This window comes from Dipodomys spectabilis, unplaced genomic scaffold (genome assembly GCF_019054845.1).
Source record: "Dipodomys spectabilis isolate Male_0828 unplaced genomic scaffold, ASM1905484v1 ptg000001l, whole genome shotgun sequence".
NCBI lineage: Eukaryota > Metazoa > Chordata > Mammalia > Rodentia > Heteromyidae > Dipodomys > Dipodomys spectabilis.
This window is the reverse complement of record NW_024870678.1, coordinates 19,014,247-19,033,467: the sequence shown is the minus strand read 5'-3', so window position 1 is coordinate 19,033,467 and position 19,221 is coordinate 19,014,247. Positions and strand designations below refer to the sequence as shown.

The 19,221-nt window shown below is 36.1% G+C and overlaps 2 protein-coding genes across 15 annotated transcripts in view; one reads left to right on the top strand and one right to left on the bottom strand.

The window, feature by feature from the left end:
* Nucleotides 1-19,221, top strand: part of Epb41l2 (erythrocyte membrane protein band 4.1 like 2) — a 174,494-nt gene that overhangs the window by 114,656 nt on the left and 40,617 nt on the right. For all 14 annotated transcript variants that reach the window (XM_042673739.1, XM_042673812.1, XM_042673796.1 and 11 more), the window contains exons 5-10: nt 2,963-3,005; nt 7,072-7,147; nt 9,888-10,106; nt 11,263-11,350; nt 15,310-15,462; nt 16,114-16,211. In XM_042673739.1, the coding sequence (XP_042529673.1) occupies nt 2,963-3,005; nt 7,072-7,147; nt 9,888-10,106; nt 11,263-11,350; nt 15,310-15,462; nt 16,114-16,211 (677 nt within the window). The remainder of the gene's footprint in view (nt 1-2,962; nt 3,006-7,071; nt 7,148-9,887; nt 10,107-11,262; nt 11,351-15,309; nt 15,463-16,113; nt 16,212-19,221) is intronic.
* On the bottom strand, nt 16,526-16,816 carry LOC122103294 (40S ribosomal protein S29). The gene has a single exon (XM_042673836.1). It carries the CDS (start codon nt 16,769-16,771, stop codon nt 16,601-16,603), a length of 171 nt encoding a protein of 56 aa, XP_042529770.1. The 5' UTR covers nt 16,772-16,816; the 3' UTR covers nt 16,526-16,600.

Sequence of the window (19,221 nt, the reverse complement as noted above, 5' to 3'; positions counted from 1 at the left end):
TCTTTGATCTTGTACTAGGGCCCTTAAATCTAGGGTCATAGTATATGCTAAACAAATGTTCTACCACTGACCTATGGCCCCAAAAGTAATTTAGGCCAGGAAGCAGTAGTTCATGCCTGTAATCCTGACTACTCAGGAGGCTGATATTTGAAGCCCACCATGAAGTCTTCGAGACTTCAGTTAATCACAGAAAAAGCCAGTGCTGTGGTTCAAGTGATAGTGTGCTAACCTTTGAGCAAAAGGAGCTCAGGATAGCACCAAGGCCCAGACTTCAAGCCCCAGGACTGGCAAAAAAAAAAAATGTGTGTGTGGGGGGGAGGTAAGAAAAAGGAAAACCAACCTAAGTAGGTGACTGGAAGTCATTGGCTGTTGCTTGGTCATAGCAGGTAAACTCAGTCCACTAGTCTTTTGACAGTGATTTGAAAGAAGAAAAGACGCACCAATTTTCATTATATCTTAGCAGTATTGTAAAAAGTGGTCTAAGGACGAAAAAATCAAAATTTTGCATGGCTGACTTTGACCACTTACGAATTTGAGCATCTGTAGAGCTCTACGTACTTTCACTATGCTCTGTAAAACTAAGATAATTCACACTAGGATTTGGTGCTTTAAGTGTGAATAGAATGTAACAGATGGCTAGGACATAGTGTTGGAGAAGATGATACTGCTTCCACCAACCTCAGGAACAGACAGTTCTTTAGTGCTCTCCTGTAGCAGGCATCTGTGTCAACTTATAAAGAAACTAGTTTCTCTCTATTTTCTTCTTTCTATGTGTTAATAGTGTGAGAGATTTTTCTTTCCTTCTTGTCTCTGATTCAGTTTTTCTTGTGTGATTGTTAAACTTCTTGATTGAAAATGCCACACATTAACTCTCCTTCACTTCTCACCAGCCTCTGTGCAGTCTGGGCTAGGAGCTGAATGACTTTTACTCAACCTTGTGGCTTCATCATAATTGCCAATTTGTGAACCAGCTGTTGTGTGGGGGGAACAGCTGCAAGGCACAGAGACCAAGTGCCAGGCTCTTTTCTGAAGGAAGAAAGGAGCTCTTCCTTAACATGGCACTGGAGGTCCTGCTACAGGCTCCCACTAGTCCTTCATATCAATGGTCTAGACAGCTGTGGGGACACCAGTAATATGAGACTAGGCCATGCTCTGATGGCTCTTTATTGAAAACTTTGCATATGACCAGTGTTAGAACAGAGCTTTGCATACCTTGTGTCCTTGCTGCCCAAAATGCAGGTCATGAATGGTGTAGTAATGCCCAAAGGGTCCATGCAGCTTTACTTTCAAAGCATGCTGTGTTACTATTTTTTAATAGTATAAAGTCATATTTTTGTTGTCTTTCAATATTTTGTTAAGAAAGTTTTTGTCTCCTATGCAACAATGTTTTGTTTGCTTTATATCTTTGAACAAAATTCTGTTTAAGCACAGGTGTTCTACTCTGTGGGATACTTATTAGAGTGTATCAAACTTCTTTATTGGAAAATCAATTTTGAATCAATTTATTGTATCTCAGAAATTGAATTGTTCTATATTAGTAAGGTTAAGAAATTTTAGTATTGATTTGTGGGACTGGAAGAAATACTGTTTTTAAATGAAATCCATTGTTTATAAGGATGATGTCTTTAGGTACCTTCAACCTAGTAGTTCATATTTGCTATTTTTGTTTGTCTTTTGAACATGTGTTGTTGTTTTTTTTAAAGAGAAGGAATTAGGGGCAAATGAAAGCTCCATCCAGGCACTGGTGGCTCAAGCCTATAATCATAGGTACTCAGGAGGTTAAGATCTGAGGATCCCGATTCAAAACCAGTCTGGGCAGGAAAGTCTGTGAGACCCTTATCCCCAGTTAACCACCAGAAAACCAAAAAGTGGTACTGTGACTCAAAGCTGTAGAGCACTAGGTCTTGATCAAAAGAGCTCAGGGACAACACCCAGGCCCTGAGTTCAAGCCCCATGGCACTCTCCACGCCTGAACAAAAAAAGTGAATTGCTTATTTGTGATTTTCAGTTTCAAAGAGGTTTAAAAGAAAGATTTTTTTTTTTTGAGAATGAGTCTTATTATGTAGCCCATGTTGATTGAGAACTCTATGTAGCTCAACCTAGTCCTGAACTTGGAATCTCCTGACTCAACCTGAGTGCTGGGATTACAGAAGTGCACCATCAAGCCCAGCAAGAAAGATATTTATTAAAGACCAGAAAGGAGAATATTCCCTCTGGCAATATCTTTTCAGCATAGTGTATTGTAGCTTAGAGGCTAAAAGAGAAGGGAGAGTTGGTTGTAAAATTGAGAAAATTGTACTTGATTTGGCATTTATAATTTTAGTTAATGGTTTCTAGTTTATATTTTATCTTTCTTGAATATAAGAACAATTGGTAAAGAACCCTCATTTCATTGTCCAATGGTGTTTCTTGTCAATTGTTCAAAGATTTTATGTGCATATAGTATATATCATTATTTGGATGTTTGATTTTCATATATAAGAAAATTAGACACAGAGCTCACCTTAAACATACTTAAATATTTAATACTACACAGAAAATGGTAACAGTGAATATTAACAGATGAAAATTGAAAATTGGTTTGAATTCAACTTTGTTAAAGTACAGTTACATTTTCTGAGTGTTGGTATAATAATCCTAGCTATTCAGAAGTCTGAGATCTGAGAATCCTGATTCAAAGCTAGCCCACCTATACAGGGAAATAAGACTCTTACCTCCAATTAACCACCAAAAATTCAGAAGTGGATCTGTGGCTCCAGTGGTAGCGCATATCAGCCTTGAGTGAACAACCTAAGGAATAGGGCTCGGGCCCAATGTAAGTCGTAGTACTAGTGTGTGTATGTGTGTGTGTGTGTGTGTGTGTGTGTGTCTGTCTGTCTGTATCTGTGTCAGGATGTATGTAAGAAACTGTATTCTATTTTTATTTCCTTATAATAATTAGCCTTTATCCTCTCTCCTGCAGAACTGGCTAGATCCTGCAAAAGAAATAAAGAGACAACTTCGAAGTGAGTATTTAAATAATTATACTTGAAATTAAATCTTCACATCTGTTTATTTCCATCTTTAATAAAATAGACTAGACTAATAATAAAGTAATAAAATCATCAGTTTTGTTTGGCATATACACCACCTCAAGTCAATGATACTCATATAGATGTGATCTATATCTATATATAGATCTATAGATCATATACACACACAAACATATGTGATATATTTATAGAAATGTGACTGTTTAGCCAGATGTGACCTATAGTCCCAATACTTAGGAAGCTCTGGGCTGAGGTTTTGAGTTCAAGGCTACAATTTTAAAAAATTGTAAATGTTTATTTTGTTACTATTATTTATCACTTTCTCTTTGAGAAGGTTTACTCTAGGTAGACCTAATAAAGTATTTTTGTCTACTTTGTCTTGGAAGTATGGGTTTTAGTTGATAAGCATATCTTAAGCCTCAGACATGTGATCCATTCTTTATAGTTGTACTAGAGTGGGACTTGAGGGGTGAAAGCAGAATAATCTTTTCAATTCTTTATGTCACCAACTTCTCTGCAGCCCATTTGTTCTTTGTCCAGGTCCACTTTACATGCTCTTTGAGGCTGGATTTTCTTATTAGGTTCTCTTATTCTTTTGTTCTCATTTCCCTATTTCTTCTCATTGAATTCCAACCTTGACATCATGTGCTCCTTTTAACCAGCCCCCGCCACCTTTATAGGATATGTCTTTGTAGATTGCCTTGCTGTGAAAACAGTGCAAAGAAATGTTATCAACATAGTGAAATCTCTAATTTACTCAGAGAAATCTCTTACAACAGTAGAGGACTGAAGCAGAGAAGGCAAGTGAGTCATGTGGGATAAGGTATTTTCACTATAAAACAGAATTGGAAAGATGGTAAATTCCTAAATAACTCCTTTGAGATTGTGGGCCTGAGAGCTGTGCAGGGAGAAGCCATTTCTCTGAGAACTAACCTTCAAAATGCAGGACGGTTTGTAAGTTTGATTGTGTTTCTAATATCAAAACACTGAAACAAATCTATACATGCTTTTTTCATCCTTTTCATCTACATCTAGTTTGAGGATCTTTTATTCATTCCTTTTTCTATCTCCAATTATTGATTTTAGTATTACTATCATTTCTTCACTATTTTGGTGTTTTATTTTGATCATACATTTTTCTCCCCTTTTCCTCTCTTACAGATACATTCCCTACCTTAACCCCATTTTATTAAATACCTTATTTGCTCAGAATGGAGGAGTTTCTTAGGATATGGCATTTTTAGTGCTAACACTCCAAGTGTCCCATGCAGCCTGGCATGGTTGTGGCATTATTAGCCACCCTATCTTTTACTGTTATTCTTGGTTTTCAAGCATCTGTTTTCTTTCTTCTTTTCTTTTCTTTTTATTAGCTTTATGTTTTACCCATTTATATCCATCATATTAAATCTATATTTATATTGTATATTTGTTTCATGATAAGAGAAGGGGTGGGTATAAGTAAATACAGGTACAACGTAATGACATTATGGAAGAAACTGCATCAGAAATCTTTAGAACTTTTTCTTTTGTCCTCTCTGTAGTTGTTACATGCTAATAGCAAAGTGCATGCATTCAGGAAGATGAGGTTATGCTTGGTTCTAATACTTTCATGGAAACTAGACCTGCCAGGGGATAATCATAGAACAGGACACTCTCCAAAATCTGATTGTTCCCTTTGGTTTGGTTTTGGCTCTTGATTATGTATGTACACTTGTTTTAACTCACAGCTCTTTTCTGTTGGATATCATCTTGGGGGTGGGAAGAAGCATTTAAAAAAGTTTAAAGACTTTTAAGAAAGCTACAGAGAAAGTGTTGGGAAAGCTCTTTGAAGACAAAACTCTTGCTGATTATAAATCAGATTATGTTTTGATTAAAGTTTTTTCAGGACTTTTGCCCTTGTGGTTTGGCCAGAGAAATAACAGTAACAAATAGAATCTGGCTTTTTAAACTGCTGGAGTTCATCATGAAAGGAGGCACAGGTAGAAAATGTAGTTTTAGTCCTTATATTGACTTCTTTCTACTTGTGTTAAGATATATGAAAGAACTTTCTTTCAACTCTTCTATGTTATTTCCTCAGTTTCTATTTATGATTTTTGTTACCCTAAAGCCAAAAGCAATTAGCAAAGATAAATAGTTGGCTTGAAATACTTTAAAAAAAAACTACGCATATTAGACGGTATGTCTAACATTTGCATATGATTAGTATATAAATAACTCTAGCTAGTTTGTTTATACATAGCTAGGTAAAATTAGGCATAGTATGTAATTGAATTAGAAGTGTAGCTTGAAACTGCAAATTAAGGGTTTTTAGTACAAAAAAGTGAGGTAAATTAATTCAATTTAGCCATTTCACATGTACATATTTCACACATATTATATATCATAAGTACATAAAATATTGTCAAAATACCATTGGAGTTTGGAAATAATATTCTAAAATGTAAATGTTCTACTAGAAACGTGTCTGTAGCCATATCAAGGCAAGCATATGGTAGTGTTAATACCTAGGAAATAAACAAGAGTCCATTAAGAAACGATAATCCTGTGATGACTTTGCTTGATTATGGATTAGCAGTCACCTCAGAATGCTTGTGTATAGATAGTTAATGAAGTCAGCATGTATTATAGACCAAGAAATACCATATTTCTCCATTTTAGGAAGGTCTTATATCCCATTATTATGTCTTAAAGATAAAAAGCAAAACTGAAATGTGTTTCTAGAGTTGAGCAGGGTTGCCTTTATTAGTATAGCACAAATGTATTGAGCTAGAGTTCTGCTGGAAGTATGTTATGTACATAGTAGCCACCTACTAAGGATCTGTTGACTTTTGAGCGGGAGAAAAGGTAGTGTACCAATGGTGATGGACAGGAAACACCAAATGAGAAAATGAGATAGAAGAAATTTTCAAGTGTGTAAACTAATAATCTCATGAGGCCTAACATAAATAGTATAGGCAAACTTAAATGTGAGTGTATACACATATGCACACACATACAAGTTTTTAATTAAAAATATTATTAGCAGAATTCTAAATTCAGGCTAGCAGAATTATTTAGGTTCTTTTAGGAAAATGATCTCTCTCTTTCTTGGACTTTTTTTTCTTCTTTTAAACCAACCAAAATATATCAATAGAGTTAGTATATAAATAACAGTATTAGCATAGGTTGCTTGACATATTCAATGTTGCTGGCAAAGTGTATGTTGTATACCAATTTGTATTCTATAAATCATGGGAAATGATTTTGTTTTTTCTTTAAATATTTTGAAGTTTTACCAAATATTCCTTTCCTTGGGATCCTTGTAATACCTGAATAATTATTGTGATCACTTGGTCATTATTTCCCTTCTTGCAACAATATAGGACTCCTCCAAATTTTATTTTTTAATGTATTTTTGGTCATGCTGAGAATTAAACCCAGGGCCTTATACATGCTAGGTAAGTACTATATCTCTGTATCACTGAAGTATCCCCAGCTTCTGATTTGTTGAGACAGAATTTTGCTAGATACACTAAATCTTGAACTTGAGATCCTTTTTTTCTTCTAAATGCAGAGATAACAGTCATGTATCACCATGTCTGACTCTAATTTTTTTTAAATGAGTGAAGAATACTGGAAATTGTTTGGGCAAAGCAAATCTTAAATACAAATATTACCTGGAAGATATATTAACTTTTTGTGTATAATACATTATTAAGCAAAACACTCATTGACATATACCACTAAGTATTTATTTTTTTCAAAAGTGATACTATTATTCACTTATTTATTGCGATAGATGTTACTGTGTAGCCCAGGCTGAGATCAAAGTCCTGGGTACAGAGGATATAAGTGTGCACCATCATGCCCCATCTCTTACTCTTATTTAATAGTGGTTACTAATTTTTTGTTTCAGTTTTGTTTTATTGTAATAATCATGTCCTCTAAGAAAACTCAAACTGGTTTACAGTGGGATAAGTGGTTGTTAAATCAATATAATTAGTTGTTTGGATAAATAAACCATTGTTTTGTAAATAACCATGATGTTTCATAATTATAGATCTTCCCTGGCTGTTCACTTTTAACGTGAAATTTTATCCTCCTGATCCTTCTCAACTTACTGAAGATATCACCAGGTAAGTATCTTAAATTTATATTTTGAAATTAATGTTTTTTATTATTCTTTTATTTCTCTGGGTAATGTCAAGATTGGAAATCAAAGCGATTTTTAAATAAGTTTCTTTAGAAATGAGGTTCTCCCCAATAGTATTAAGTATTGCTAATTTCAAATATTTTACTTTTCTTTAGTTTCTCTTTTTATTTTTGAGTAATTAAAAAAAAAGATGAAACTGCTGGCAACTTTGCTGTACCTTCAAAAGGCACTGGTATTTAGTGTTTGAGATTCTAATGCTAAGATGGCTTTTATTATATAACGTGTGTTGTATACTGGCCTTGTATATACAATTGATAAATATTTATATTTAACCTCATATTAGGTAAATAAGTGAAATGAAATTTAAATGTCTATTACTTAGTAGTATTTTTCCCTTTAATTTACTGTTCTATCTCAAAGAACAATAAAACAATAACTCATAAAACTAACTGGGTAGACTTTCTCATGGAAGTTGAGTAGCTGTTTTATTTTTATTTCCTCTGAAATCATGTGGGCTATAAGATCATGTGTTGAAACTGCAAATAGAGGATTCAGTTTAGGAGCAAGAGAGCTTTTTCTGATCCTGAGTAGCTGTATCTTTTGAGTGGTAATCAGAGAGCACTGTGAATCATCAAGTTCCTCGATCTTTTAACTCTAGTAGACTGAGGAAGTGATAGGACTTCTTGAAAGCTTTGTTAAAAGTGTAAATGGCACTTCTGTATTTAGAAGTTATTCATATGTCCAAGGAAGACTGTTGAGTACGTACTTTTAGGAAACAAGGGAGTCTCAGTGAAAGACTCTGCTTGTCTCTAGTTCCTGTGCCTTTGGTACTTCGATACACCAAGTTATATAGTCAATTTAAGAAGTGTATAATATCAATGTGAGTTAAGACTGAAGGAAATTTCTTTCCAGGGTTGGAAAAATAAGATGCCTGTGTTTTTTCTTCCTTTGCCACTTGTTGCTGAATAGGAATGTGCCATGGTACTTTAAGTTAATTGCTACTAATATACTAATTCTCCTCTGATTGAATTAGCTTTAGCTATTACATAGTAAACAGAAGCCTTTGTAACAGCACAGAGAGCTGCTTATAAACTCTCGACAGGTTGGAGTGTGGAAGATACCTTCATTGAGGGAATGTGTGAACTGTGCATGGAATGGGGATTTGTGGCCCAATGCCCTTTCTGTACTCGCATTCTTCCTGTTAGTTACTTATTGGAGGGGTAATAGGATTGTTAATCCTATGGTGACAACTACTATTTTGCATCCATAAATAGGGCTTGAGCAGGCTCTTGCTGTGGTACCAGGAATTAGAGGTTGTTATGATTACTTAAAGGCCTCAGTGGTATAAGGAGACCAGTCATCTGACTATACTTGGGACTGGCAGCCTCAGTGACTGAGATTTCCGCTGTGACTTGAGTGAACATTTAGAAGATGGGGCAAGCTTTTGAAGAGGCAGGCCACTGGTGTCTGAAGAATGGAGCTGGGAAATTGAGAATGTGCTTGTCAGTTTTTGTTCGAAGTTTTTTAGGATTTGAGTAAGGGTTTGAAACAGGAAAGGACCAATGTGAGATGTAGAGACAATAATATGAAAACAATATAAAGTATAAAATATAAACAATATAAAAAGAAACAATAGAAAGAAAGCATTTCAAAGTTTCAAAGTGCCATAAGACTTGGAGAACTAGCATTATTGTTCATCAAGGAATTTGAAGGATACCCTGGAATTACAGTTTAAAATTTACTTTTCTAACGTAAGTGTAATTGGGTTCACATTGTTCCTAGAGGTCAAGGAAGCAATACAGAGCTTGAGAAATACCCAGATTGTGGTACCAGTGAGAAGATTTTTATTTTCTCAAAAAAACCTGAGTTCTTCTCAGTACTATGGCATGTACTTTGGTTACTGTGAAACTATGAGATGATAAAAAGAGTCTGCTGATAGACTTAGTAGTAAAATAGAATAGAACTGAATTGAACTGTAATGCTGTGGTGGAATTTCTCTGAGTCACAAGCAATGAGGCTTGCATCAGAGGCCACTTGATTCCATTGGTAGTGATCAAGGAAGACAGGGAGCCCTCAAAATCCAGGCTATGCAAATATCTCCACAGGAAGAAGATGTCCTGTTGCCAGGAGGCATAATAGATTCTATAAAACATCTTAAAAATCAGGATGCTGCCATTTTATTTTAGGGAGGTTGGTGGAGACCTTAGCAAATGGTGATATTTGATATTAGAATCAGATTTTAAAATATCAAAAAAATAATTTGGTGGTGGGGCTGAAAAAACCAACTCCCATACAACACAAATCTCATTATTTTGCATGTTAATTTAGTGGGAAGCAGCCATTCATTTATGATAGGTATAATAGTACACTCGATCATGGACTGAGAAATAGATATTGTTATTATAACTATCAGGTATTGATTCCCTGGTACCATACCATGTATTTTATGCTGTAGTATCAGCTGTAGACTTAAATATTGCCAGAATAGCAGTTCAGAATTTCTATTGATTCAGTTGGCGTTCTGGACTTAGTTTCAATTATAAGTAAGCCACAAATCCAAGGAGAAAGATGAGCTTTCTTACTAGAGAAGACTGTATGGCTATAGATAAAAAGTATGTCAAGAAGGTATATTTGTTTTCAAAGCAATGTTAGAATTTAAGGAATTATGAATGCTAGGATACTAATTGTTCTCATCAACCTTTTTCTTTCTCTGCTTCTCACAGATACTTCTTGTGCCTTCAGCTTCGGCAGGACATTGCCTCTGGCCGCCTGCCTTGTTCCTTTGTGACTCATGCTCTTTTGGGATCCTACACACTGCAGGCTGAACTTGGAGACTATGACTCAGAAGAGCATGGCAGTATTGACCTCAGTGATTTCCAGTTTGCCTCCAATCAGACTAAGGAGTTGGAAGAGAAAGTGGCTGAGCTACATAAAACCCACAGGTGTGCTGACTTGATTGCTGGAGAGGCCGGCATCGCACAGTTAAATGATTGGAACACTTGATTGATGATGTGGCAGTTTGAGGGATCATGCAGTTTTTCTTTTTGGTGCCTCACTTAGTACTGATCAAGACTCACACAGCCCTTTATATGTACCCTTTCAATTCTTTTATGTCTGTAATATAAGAAGCTGTATTCTTGAAACCAAATGCCTTCATATTTTGAAAAAAATTTTCTATATGATATGTTCTTATATCCCCAGTGCCATCCATAAACACATACACAGTAAACACACACACCTACTTACCTATTTGGAATTTGCTTCATATTTTTTCCATCTTTTGGTTTTATTATTGTATTTGATTAAAAAGCCAGGAAGATGATAAGGCATATAGATTTGAACTGGAAATGTAGGTAGTCATGGATATAGGAATAATAACTGAAATGTTTAAGTGGTTCTATCTATAGAAGCTGAACCTTTGGTTTAATAATGATTACTCAGATTACTTTAGTACTATGTACACTTCCATTATTTTTATATCTACAAAAATTGATGTTTAATACAAGGTTATATAATTAGCCACAAAATTGCAAAACTAGTATTCTAAAATATGGCAAATGATTTGACAGGAACTTTCAGAAATTCAGTTGTTAAATGGACCAAATACATTGACTTAAATTAAAAATGGTAATATTTTATTATTAATTGTAGTATTTTATTATTATTCATTTAAATTTTACTTTGTACTGTTACTATATAATTTTAATTTGAAATGTTAGGTACTGAAATTCCTTACATAGATTTTATCTAGAAACTTGAACTCACTTTTTAATTTTTTTCTAGAAGCTTCAATCACTTTTTAAATTCTCAGTTAACTTTCTTCTATGCTGTACTCTAGTGGAAATAAGACAAAGGAACATTTTCAGATAAGGATAATGGTTGAGGTCTGCCTCCTTGCAATGGACAGGTTAAGATGAAAAGATCTTGAGTTGGAAAGTTGAATGTTCTTGCCTATTGTCTGCTCTTCTGCATACTTAACCTTGTTACTGTGTGTATTCCAATGTAAGAGCCCACATGACCCTCCTTCCATTCTGAGTATATTTGCTTTGCATCTACCCATAAGATAATTCTGTTTTTTGTTTGTTTATTCATTTTCAGGGGCTTATCTCCAGCACAAGCTGATTCTCAGTTCTTAGAAAATGCAAAGAGGCTTTCCATGTATGGTGTTGACCTACATCATGCCAAGGTATTGTCAGTGTAATGGAAACTAGCATCATTCCAATATATTGAGTGACATTTCAAGAAGGCTCCAGTTTCAGTAGCTTATTTTACCTTGAGAAACAAGCCGTTTGCCTTGGCTTGATGATCTCTGTAATATTTCTTCAGTAACAATTATTATTATGATGTTAGATGTAGGGAGGGACCATTTGTTCCTCTCTCTTTTTTCTTCCTTTCCTAGTCTTTTAAAATTATTACCCTTTTGTAGGTTTTTATAAAACACTCTGTCAATTTATTTTACCCCTTTGTCTTTTGTTATTTCAGAAAAAGTTCTTGTGTTTATTTGGCATGGATCATGATCCTCCTATTTACTTCTCATATTGCTACCATGGCCAGCTTTTTATTGGTCAGGAGATATTGTGGACCTTTTGCCTAGTCTGGCCTCTGATGGTGATCCTCCCTATTTTAGCCTTCCAAGTAGCTAGGATTACAGATATAGTCACTGTGCCCAGCTCTTGCTTTCCTAAAAAAAAAAGAGCAACAAAAAACTGAGTTGATGATGATGCCTCTATAAAATAAGGCCATATTACAAGTTATTATTTTTGTTAGATTTCTTTTTAACTTGCAATTTTACTTGCATATTTTTATTCCAAGGTCAGAAACTAGTCTGTATGTAGACACACCAGTGACATCTTACCTAGATTATAATACAACTTTAATCTTTGAAAATACTTTGACATACCATCTTGTTTAACATTTGAATATGTTTTATAACTACCTAAAACAGTGAAAAGGATAACCTCAATCTGATTAATCCTACTAGAAGGTCCAGTTGATCTTCCTAACCTTGAGTATTTTTCAGCTCATTTTCTATGATGTAAGCACACAAGGCAAACAGGAAGGATGTAGCCACAAGGCAAACAGTAAGGAGAGCAATAGATCTGTAAACAGAGACTCCACATCCAGCCTGTCTCTGCTTCTTTAAGACCTGTTAATATTGCTGTGTGTAATTTTTCAGGGAGGTAGGGGTGCTGAGGTTTGGATTTGGGGCCTAAAACTTGCTAAGGATGTACTCTACCACTTGAGTTATACCCCAAGACCTTGTTCTTTCCTCTCTCTACTTTTGTGAGTCATTAGTTAGGAACTAATTTTTAGATGTCAGTACTACAGTTATGTGTTTTTTTTAATTAAGTTTTTTTATTGTGAAAATACTGTACAGAGGGGTTACAGTTACATGAGCAAGGTAATGAGTACATTTCTTATCCAGCATTGTTGGCTTCCTCTACTTCCTCAGCTACAGCCCCTCCCACTCCCCTTCTCACCCCCCTCCCCCTGCCTAAATTGTAAAGTTTGTTTTTCTTTCTTTGTTAGTTTGTTTTTCTCTTTTTTTCTTTTTTTTGGGGGGGAGGTCCAATCGTGGGGCCTGAACTCTGGGCCTGGGCGCTGTCCCTCAGCTCTTCAGCTCAAGGGTAGCGCTCTACTACTTGAGCCACAGCGCCACTTCCGGCTTTTTTCTTTTTGCTTATGTGGTGCTGAGGAATCGAATCCAGGGCCTCATGCAAGCAAGGCAAGCGCTCTACCACTGAGCCACCTTCCCAGCCCTAAAGTTTATTTTTTGACATAGCTTCTTGTACATCTTATAGTACAAAGTTTTATAGTTATATTTTGTTACTGTTTTCTGGTTTACAAGAAAACAAAAAAAAATTGAAGGTCCATTATAAGATGTCAGTTCTTACTGTGAAGTTAATAGCAGAACATTCTATTTATCATGTTAAAGTTATTTGATAAGAAAGATATTTGTGGCTTATAAAACAGAATATGTATAGCAATTTAAAATAACTTTATGTAGTTTGTTTTATTTTTGTGTCTGTGTGTTTGAATGTTTATTTTTTTCAGATCAATTTTTGCTTTGTAGTCCAGGCTGGCCTTCGATAATTTGATTCTTACTCCTCTGCCTCCCAAATACTGGGATTATAAATATGTCCCATCTTGCCCAGCTAGTTTTGTGCTTTCATCAAGAAAACCACTGGGAAGCAGTGGGTGTGTTGGCATCCTTACTGGGCAGCTTCCTTGAAGGATGGTGAAAAAGAAGGCTGAGGGAAGGAGCATGAGGTCATTTCCCTGACTATTTGAACTCAGGCGAGATTAAGGGATGCTTTTTTTTTTTTTCTCTTAAATACCTTTTATCTGTAATTTCTGTTACCACAAATGCTGATAACTCTAAAGCACTTATGTGGAACAACCAAAAATAAACCAGTTTACTTTATGATTGATTTTTTTTTTTTTTTGGTCGGTCATGGGGCTTGAACTCTGGGCCTGGGCACTGTCCCTCAGCTCTTCAGCTCAATGCTAGCATTCTACCACTTGAGCCACAGCACCACTTCCGGTTTTCTGGTGGTTAATTAGAGATAAGAGTCTCATGGACTTTCCCGAATGGGCTGGCTTTGAACCATGACCCTCAGTTCTCAGCCTCCCGAGTAGCTAGGATTACAGGCGTGAGCCACCAGCGCCCGGCCTGATGTTCATTTTTAAGTCAGGCAAAACAAGTTCCTTGTTCTGTGTAAAGATTGTTTCAGGCGATGGGTGGCTTTGTTCAGTGTTTCAAATGAGGTTTCTGTTCTCACTTGCAGTGAGAACTTGGTGTCTTGGGCCATCTCTTGTCATCCCTTTCTGGCCATGTGCAGAGATGTTTTTGGCAAACACATTCTTTCCATTCTAATGCCAAGTTTCTTAGGCACCTATGCATGATTCATTCTAGCTTTCCCTGCTGTTCCTAGAGAGATCTGGAGCTGCCAGGACATGAGTACTAAAGTTCGATAGGATAGATTTCTTCTTTTTTTAACCTGCTCAAGTTGGTCTAAGGTAATTTTGTGTACTTGTATATGAGTTATTCAAATATTACAGCAAAGAAAGAAATTGCTATCAATTGCCTGGTTTTGTACTGCTGTTTTAAAAAACTAACATAATTTGTATGAAATCATTCTTACTAATAGGTCAGTCAAATTAAGACCCAGTCTATAAAAATTGAATTAGGACTTAGACTAAATATGGTACTTGTCTTAATCTTTTTCTAAGAAATTGTTTCATGTTGATGAATTCTGAAAATGTGAATACCTCCAAATTTTATTTTTCAATTTCACTTATTATGAAAGAGATATCCTCTCTGTTCAAAGATAAACATTTATTTTTGTATTTTGAATATTGTGTATTTTAAGTCTTCAGCATTATCTGAAATAAGAGGAGATAGTTTTTCATGCTTTTGTGTAAATTTCTTTGGTGTAAAAAAATCTTTCAGACTTGTGATTGTTCTAGCTTGTCATATATTTTAAGTTAAGGTTCTGGAGAAAAAACTTAGTAACTTAAAAAATGGTCTACAATCCTTTGAAATATGCCAGCCAACAGAATGCTTAGTGAGAACTAGATGTCAGCACTTAAGTGACTGAAAAATTGCTTGAAAGAATTCAGAAATTTTAGTACTATCAGCAAAGAAGATAAATTTTCTGTGATGAATTGGTATGGTATAAAATGTAGGGATAATTTTAGTAGCTGTCAGATAACATAATTGATCTTAAGATATATTTCCTTAAGGTAAAATGTCTGAATGTACCTTAGGGAAGGCCAAAAGACTACCTCTGAGTAGTGAAGTAGTCTCCAGAAAAACATTTAATTTTTTATCTCTTCAAGAAATCTAAATCTAATTGCTTTCTTTCTTTGTTGGCTCTCAACAGAGTTTGAAAACCTATGAATCATGCCTTTTTAGGAATAGTTTTTCCTGTAGTCATGTTGCAGAATTTTGGCAAATCCAACTCTATTCTTGAAGACGAATATATTAGGATGTATATGTCTTCTGTTATTGGCATTAACGTTATACTGTCACTAAAATTTAAATACAAGCATGTTAATGCACTCTTAACCATTGTTTGTGGGGCTCTCTAATCTGTGTGACCTCCCAGTTCTAATTGTGGCCAAATGTGCTTTGCCTGACAGGACTCAGAAGGTGTGGACATCAAGCTGGGCGTTTGTGCTAATGGCCTCCTCATTTACAAAGACAGACTGAGAATCAATCGTTTTGCTTGGCCGAAAATCCTGAAAATTTCCTATAAGCGCAGTAACTTCTACATTAAAGTTAGACCTGCAGAGGTAAGAAATGTCCTTGGCATACTTAATCATTTGTCAGTATTCTCCTTTACTGGCAGGAGAGTTTAATGAATTCTTTTTTCACTCTTCACTTTTCACTTTTTTTCACAAGTATTGTGCATTTTATGACATGGAATGTGGGATTCTTGATGATAATTCTGCTAAGTGATGGTAAACAATAGAAAGATGATGTAATCCATTTTGGTGGGAAGTGAAGAATAGTCTCTATATGAATAGGTAATACTTTCATATTAAACCTATGGAAAAATTGGTTTGTTTTTTTTTCCGTGGGGTTTGAACTCTGGGCTTGGGCACTGTCCCTGTGCTCTTCAGCTCAAGGCAAGCACTCTACCGCTTGAGCCACAGCTCCACTTCCGGTTTTCTAATGGTTTATTGGAGATGAGAGTCTCACGGACTTTCCTGCCCGGGCTGGCTTTGAACCACGATCCTCAGATTTCAGCCTCCTGAGTAGCTAGGATTATAGGTATGAGCCACTGGCGCCCTGCTGGAAAAATTGGTTTTGTCTGACTAGATTACACTAACACTTACTTTCCTGTATAATTACTTCTTCCATAAACAAATGAGTGCATGTTTATCAATAACTTCTAATCAGTGCTTAAGGATATATGCTGATTATTTTATGATTTATTCCAGCTGGAACAATTTGAGAGCACCATTGGATTCAAACTACCAAACCATCGGGCAGCGAAAAGGCTATGGAAAGTGTGTGTGGAGCATCATACTTTCTACAGGTAACATGGAATCTTGGAATTGCTCTTGGTTCCATCTGTGAATTAAGAGGTGATAGAGGCCAGTATGGTAGATGCCTTAACTCCTTGCCTTAGGGTTCTTGGTACTCCTTGGTTCCATATCTTATCTGTAACTTGTAGTCCACTCCAAGTGTTCTGTTGTTGAGACTGAGCTATAATCAGTTTCTGCAGTTTCCATACCTGCTACCATCATTCATCTTAGCTATAACTATTCTTAATTCCTCTTGACTCAGTTTCTTTCTCAAACCAATTTGAGACTTGTGATCTTGTTAGGCAGCTTTATTTATTTTTTTTTAAAGGCTTCCTGAATTTTTATTTTATGTACAAATATGGTCTTTCATTGGGTGTGAAGTCTTGGATAGTCCATTCACTTAGTCCAACTTAATGAAGCCGATGTCCTTCGCATACTGGCGGAAACACTGCCGGCACATGTTGAGCCCGTACTTCCGGATCAGACCGTGGCGATTAGAGCACACGCGGCAAGAGCGAGATCCCTGGCCGAATTTTCGGGGGTGACTCCAGTAGAGCTGCTGGTGACCCATCTTGCTTCCACAGGTCCAACGAGGAAAAAGGAGAGAGAGCAGGCAGCTTTATAAAAGTGTTTGAACCTCCTCAAGTCTCTACCCTCTTTGAACACCAACTTTTCCAGTCTTTTGATTCTGTATTACTCCTATGTTCTGACCTCAGGCCTTACATACTCTGCTGTCAAGTGCTACTTTAATCAGTACTCCATAGTGATACTTCTTCTTTATAACAGAAGCATAGAACAACTCTGCGCATCAGTGAAATTCCAGAGAAATACTTTCTAGCATTAGCAAGATCCTTAATGCATGTAGGCAAGCAAGCAGTCTTTTCACTTCCTTTGCCCTCTTTTTGAATCCCCCGTCTACTTCCTCTCCTCAAGTGCTCTTCCATCGTGTAACGTATTGTAAAGACAAGCTGCGAGTCAAGAGTAGTCTACTGTTGATGACCTTCTCTTCCCTTTTTGTGTTTAATTTAGTATCACTTCCCTTGCCATCCTTCTCTTTACTCATTTCCCTGTCTTAAGGAAAGGATACTTTTTTTTCTTAATTCTTCATTTTGTGCCACTCAAAAGGACCCTGCTTGACAAATTGTGTATTTTCTAGTAGATGCCTTTGCTTTCTGTGTTTTGCTTCTTCTTTTTTTTTTTAATCAGTTGTGGGGCTTGAACTCGGCCTGGGCACTATCCCTGAGTTCTTCAGCTCAAGGCAAGTGCTCTACCACTTGAGCCACAGTGCCACTTCCGGTTTTCTGGTGGTGAATTGAAAATGAGTCTCATGGATTTTCCTGCCCCCAGTTGGCTTTGAACTGCGATCCTCAGATCTCAGCCTCCTTAGTAGCTCAGATTACAGGTGTGAATCACTGGCACCTGGCTGCTTTTTTTTTTTTTTTTCAATGCCGAGATCATCTCCATTGAGCTCTAAGCTAGTCACCTTTTGTTTCTGTCTTTTCTTCTTTCATACTTTTCTTAGAGTATATTTTTCAACAATAGTTTGATTACCATCATTTCTTTCATTTTATGTCACTGTAGTCGAAGAACTTTATATCAAGCTTATTTTTAAGACTTCTGTTTTGGACTGGTTCTAATGCTTACCACATATTAGCTGTGTAATTATCATTAAGTTACTCACCCTGTCTGCTCCTCTGAGGATTTATTACTTTATACTGTATGATCTCATTTGTCTATTACCCCAGTGAAGGAAGCTGCTACCTGAAAGTAGGTGCCTGTGAAGGAGAATAACAACCAGGCACTCAAGCAGAGGTCGGAACCTGGCTTGGAACTCATATGCCCATAGGCCTTTCTGTGCCATCTGTCTTTTTACGCTTCTAGGCAGTTTCTGAGATGTGCTACATTGGGCCCTACATGCTTTTTACTAATAACCACAGACTCCAGTTTGTTCCTGTCAACTTTTGTGGTAGTAGGTATCAATGTTTTTGATAAACTTTATATGACATGTAATGATTCTAAAGCTATATAAAACAGTAGGGAAAGCAAAACGTGTCTCTACAGAATGAAGTTAGATCAGTGGATGCCTTTGTTTCAGTTTTTCACAAAAGGTACAAATGACTTCTTTAGAAAATTTTACCAGGCTTGAAGATTGTACCTATTAAAAAACAAACAGATCTTTGTATTCACTGATAATCAATCATCTAGCTTTATATTAGTGGAACAAGAATATAATAATGAAGCTATTTCTTTGCTTGGTCATTTGCTGGAGGCTGCCATCATTCAAAGAGATGTACAGGGATTTCTTTTAATTTTTCTTTATAATATAATTTAATGAGAAGATTGCTATTATCTACACTTTTCATATGGAAATAGAAGAATGAAGAAGTTAAGAAACATGGTAGATTGTAACCAATGGAGAAGAAATTCAAACCCAGGTAATATGACACTCTTAAAACCTACTTCAGAGTGCCTGCAGTGCTGTACTGCCCAGTTATTATTGCAGTGAGTATGTCTTTTCCACCTGCTTTTTTAGGTAGTGAACAAGAGAGAAACATGAGGTTTTTCTAGGTGTATATTAAACTGTGACTTAAATTTGGCTGTATAGAGCCACAGAAATTTTAGGTATTAATGTTATCAGCTGTATCATAGAAAGCTATGGGGAACCTATGCACTAGTTATGATTCACTTTAGTAATTTTTTTTTTTTGCTAGTCCTGGAGCTTGAACTCAGGGCCTGAGCACTGTCCTAGACCCTCTCTGTGCTCAAGGCTAGCGTTCTACCTCTTGAGCCACAGCACCACTTCTGGCTTTTACTGTTTATGTGGTACTGAGGAATGGAACCCAGGGCTCCATGCATGCTAGGCAAGCACTCTACCACTAAGCCACATTCCCAGCCCCCAATTTAGTAATTTATATGTAAGTTTCTCTTAAAATGGTCTTTATTTTCCATAGCCAACAATGATACATAATGTATTATGGTAGGATTATATAAAATTGAAATGTTAACATAACTACTTAAGTA

What these genes read in the sequence shown, in the direction of transcription:
- LOC122103294 (XM_042673836.1), bottom strand. Translation starts at nt 16,771, where the DNA reads ATGGGTCACCAGCAGCTCTACTGGAGTCACCCCCGAAAATTCGGCCAG.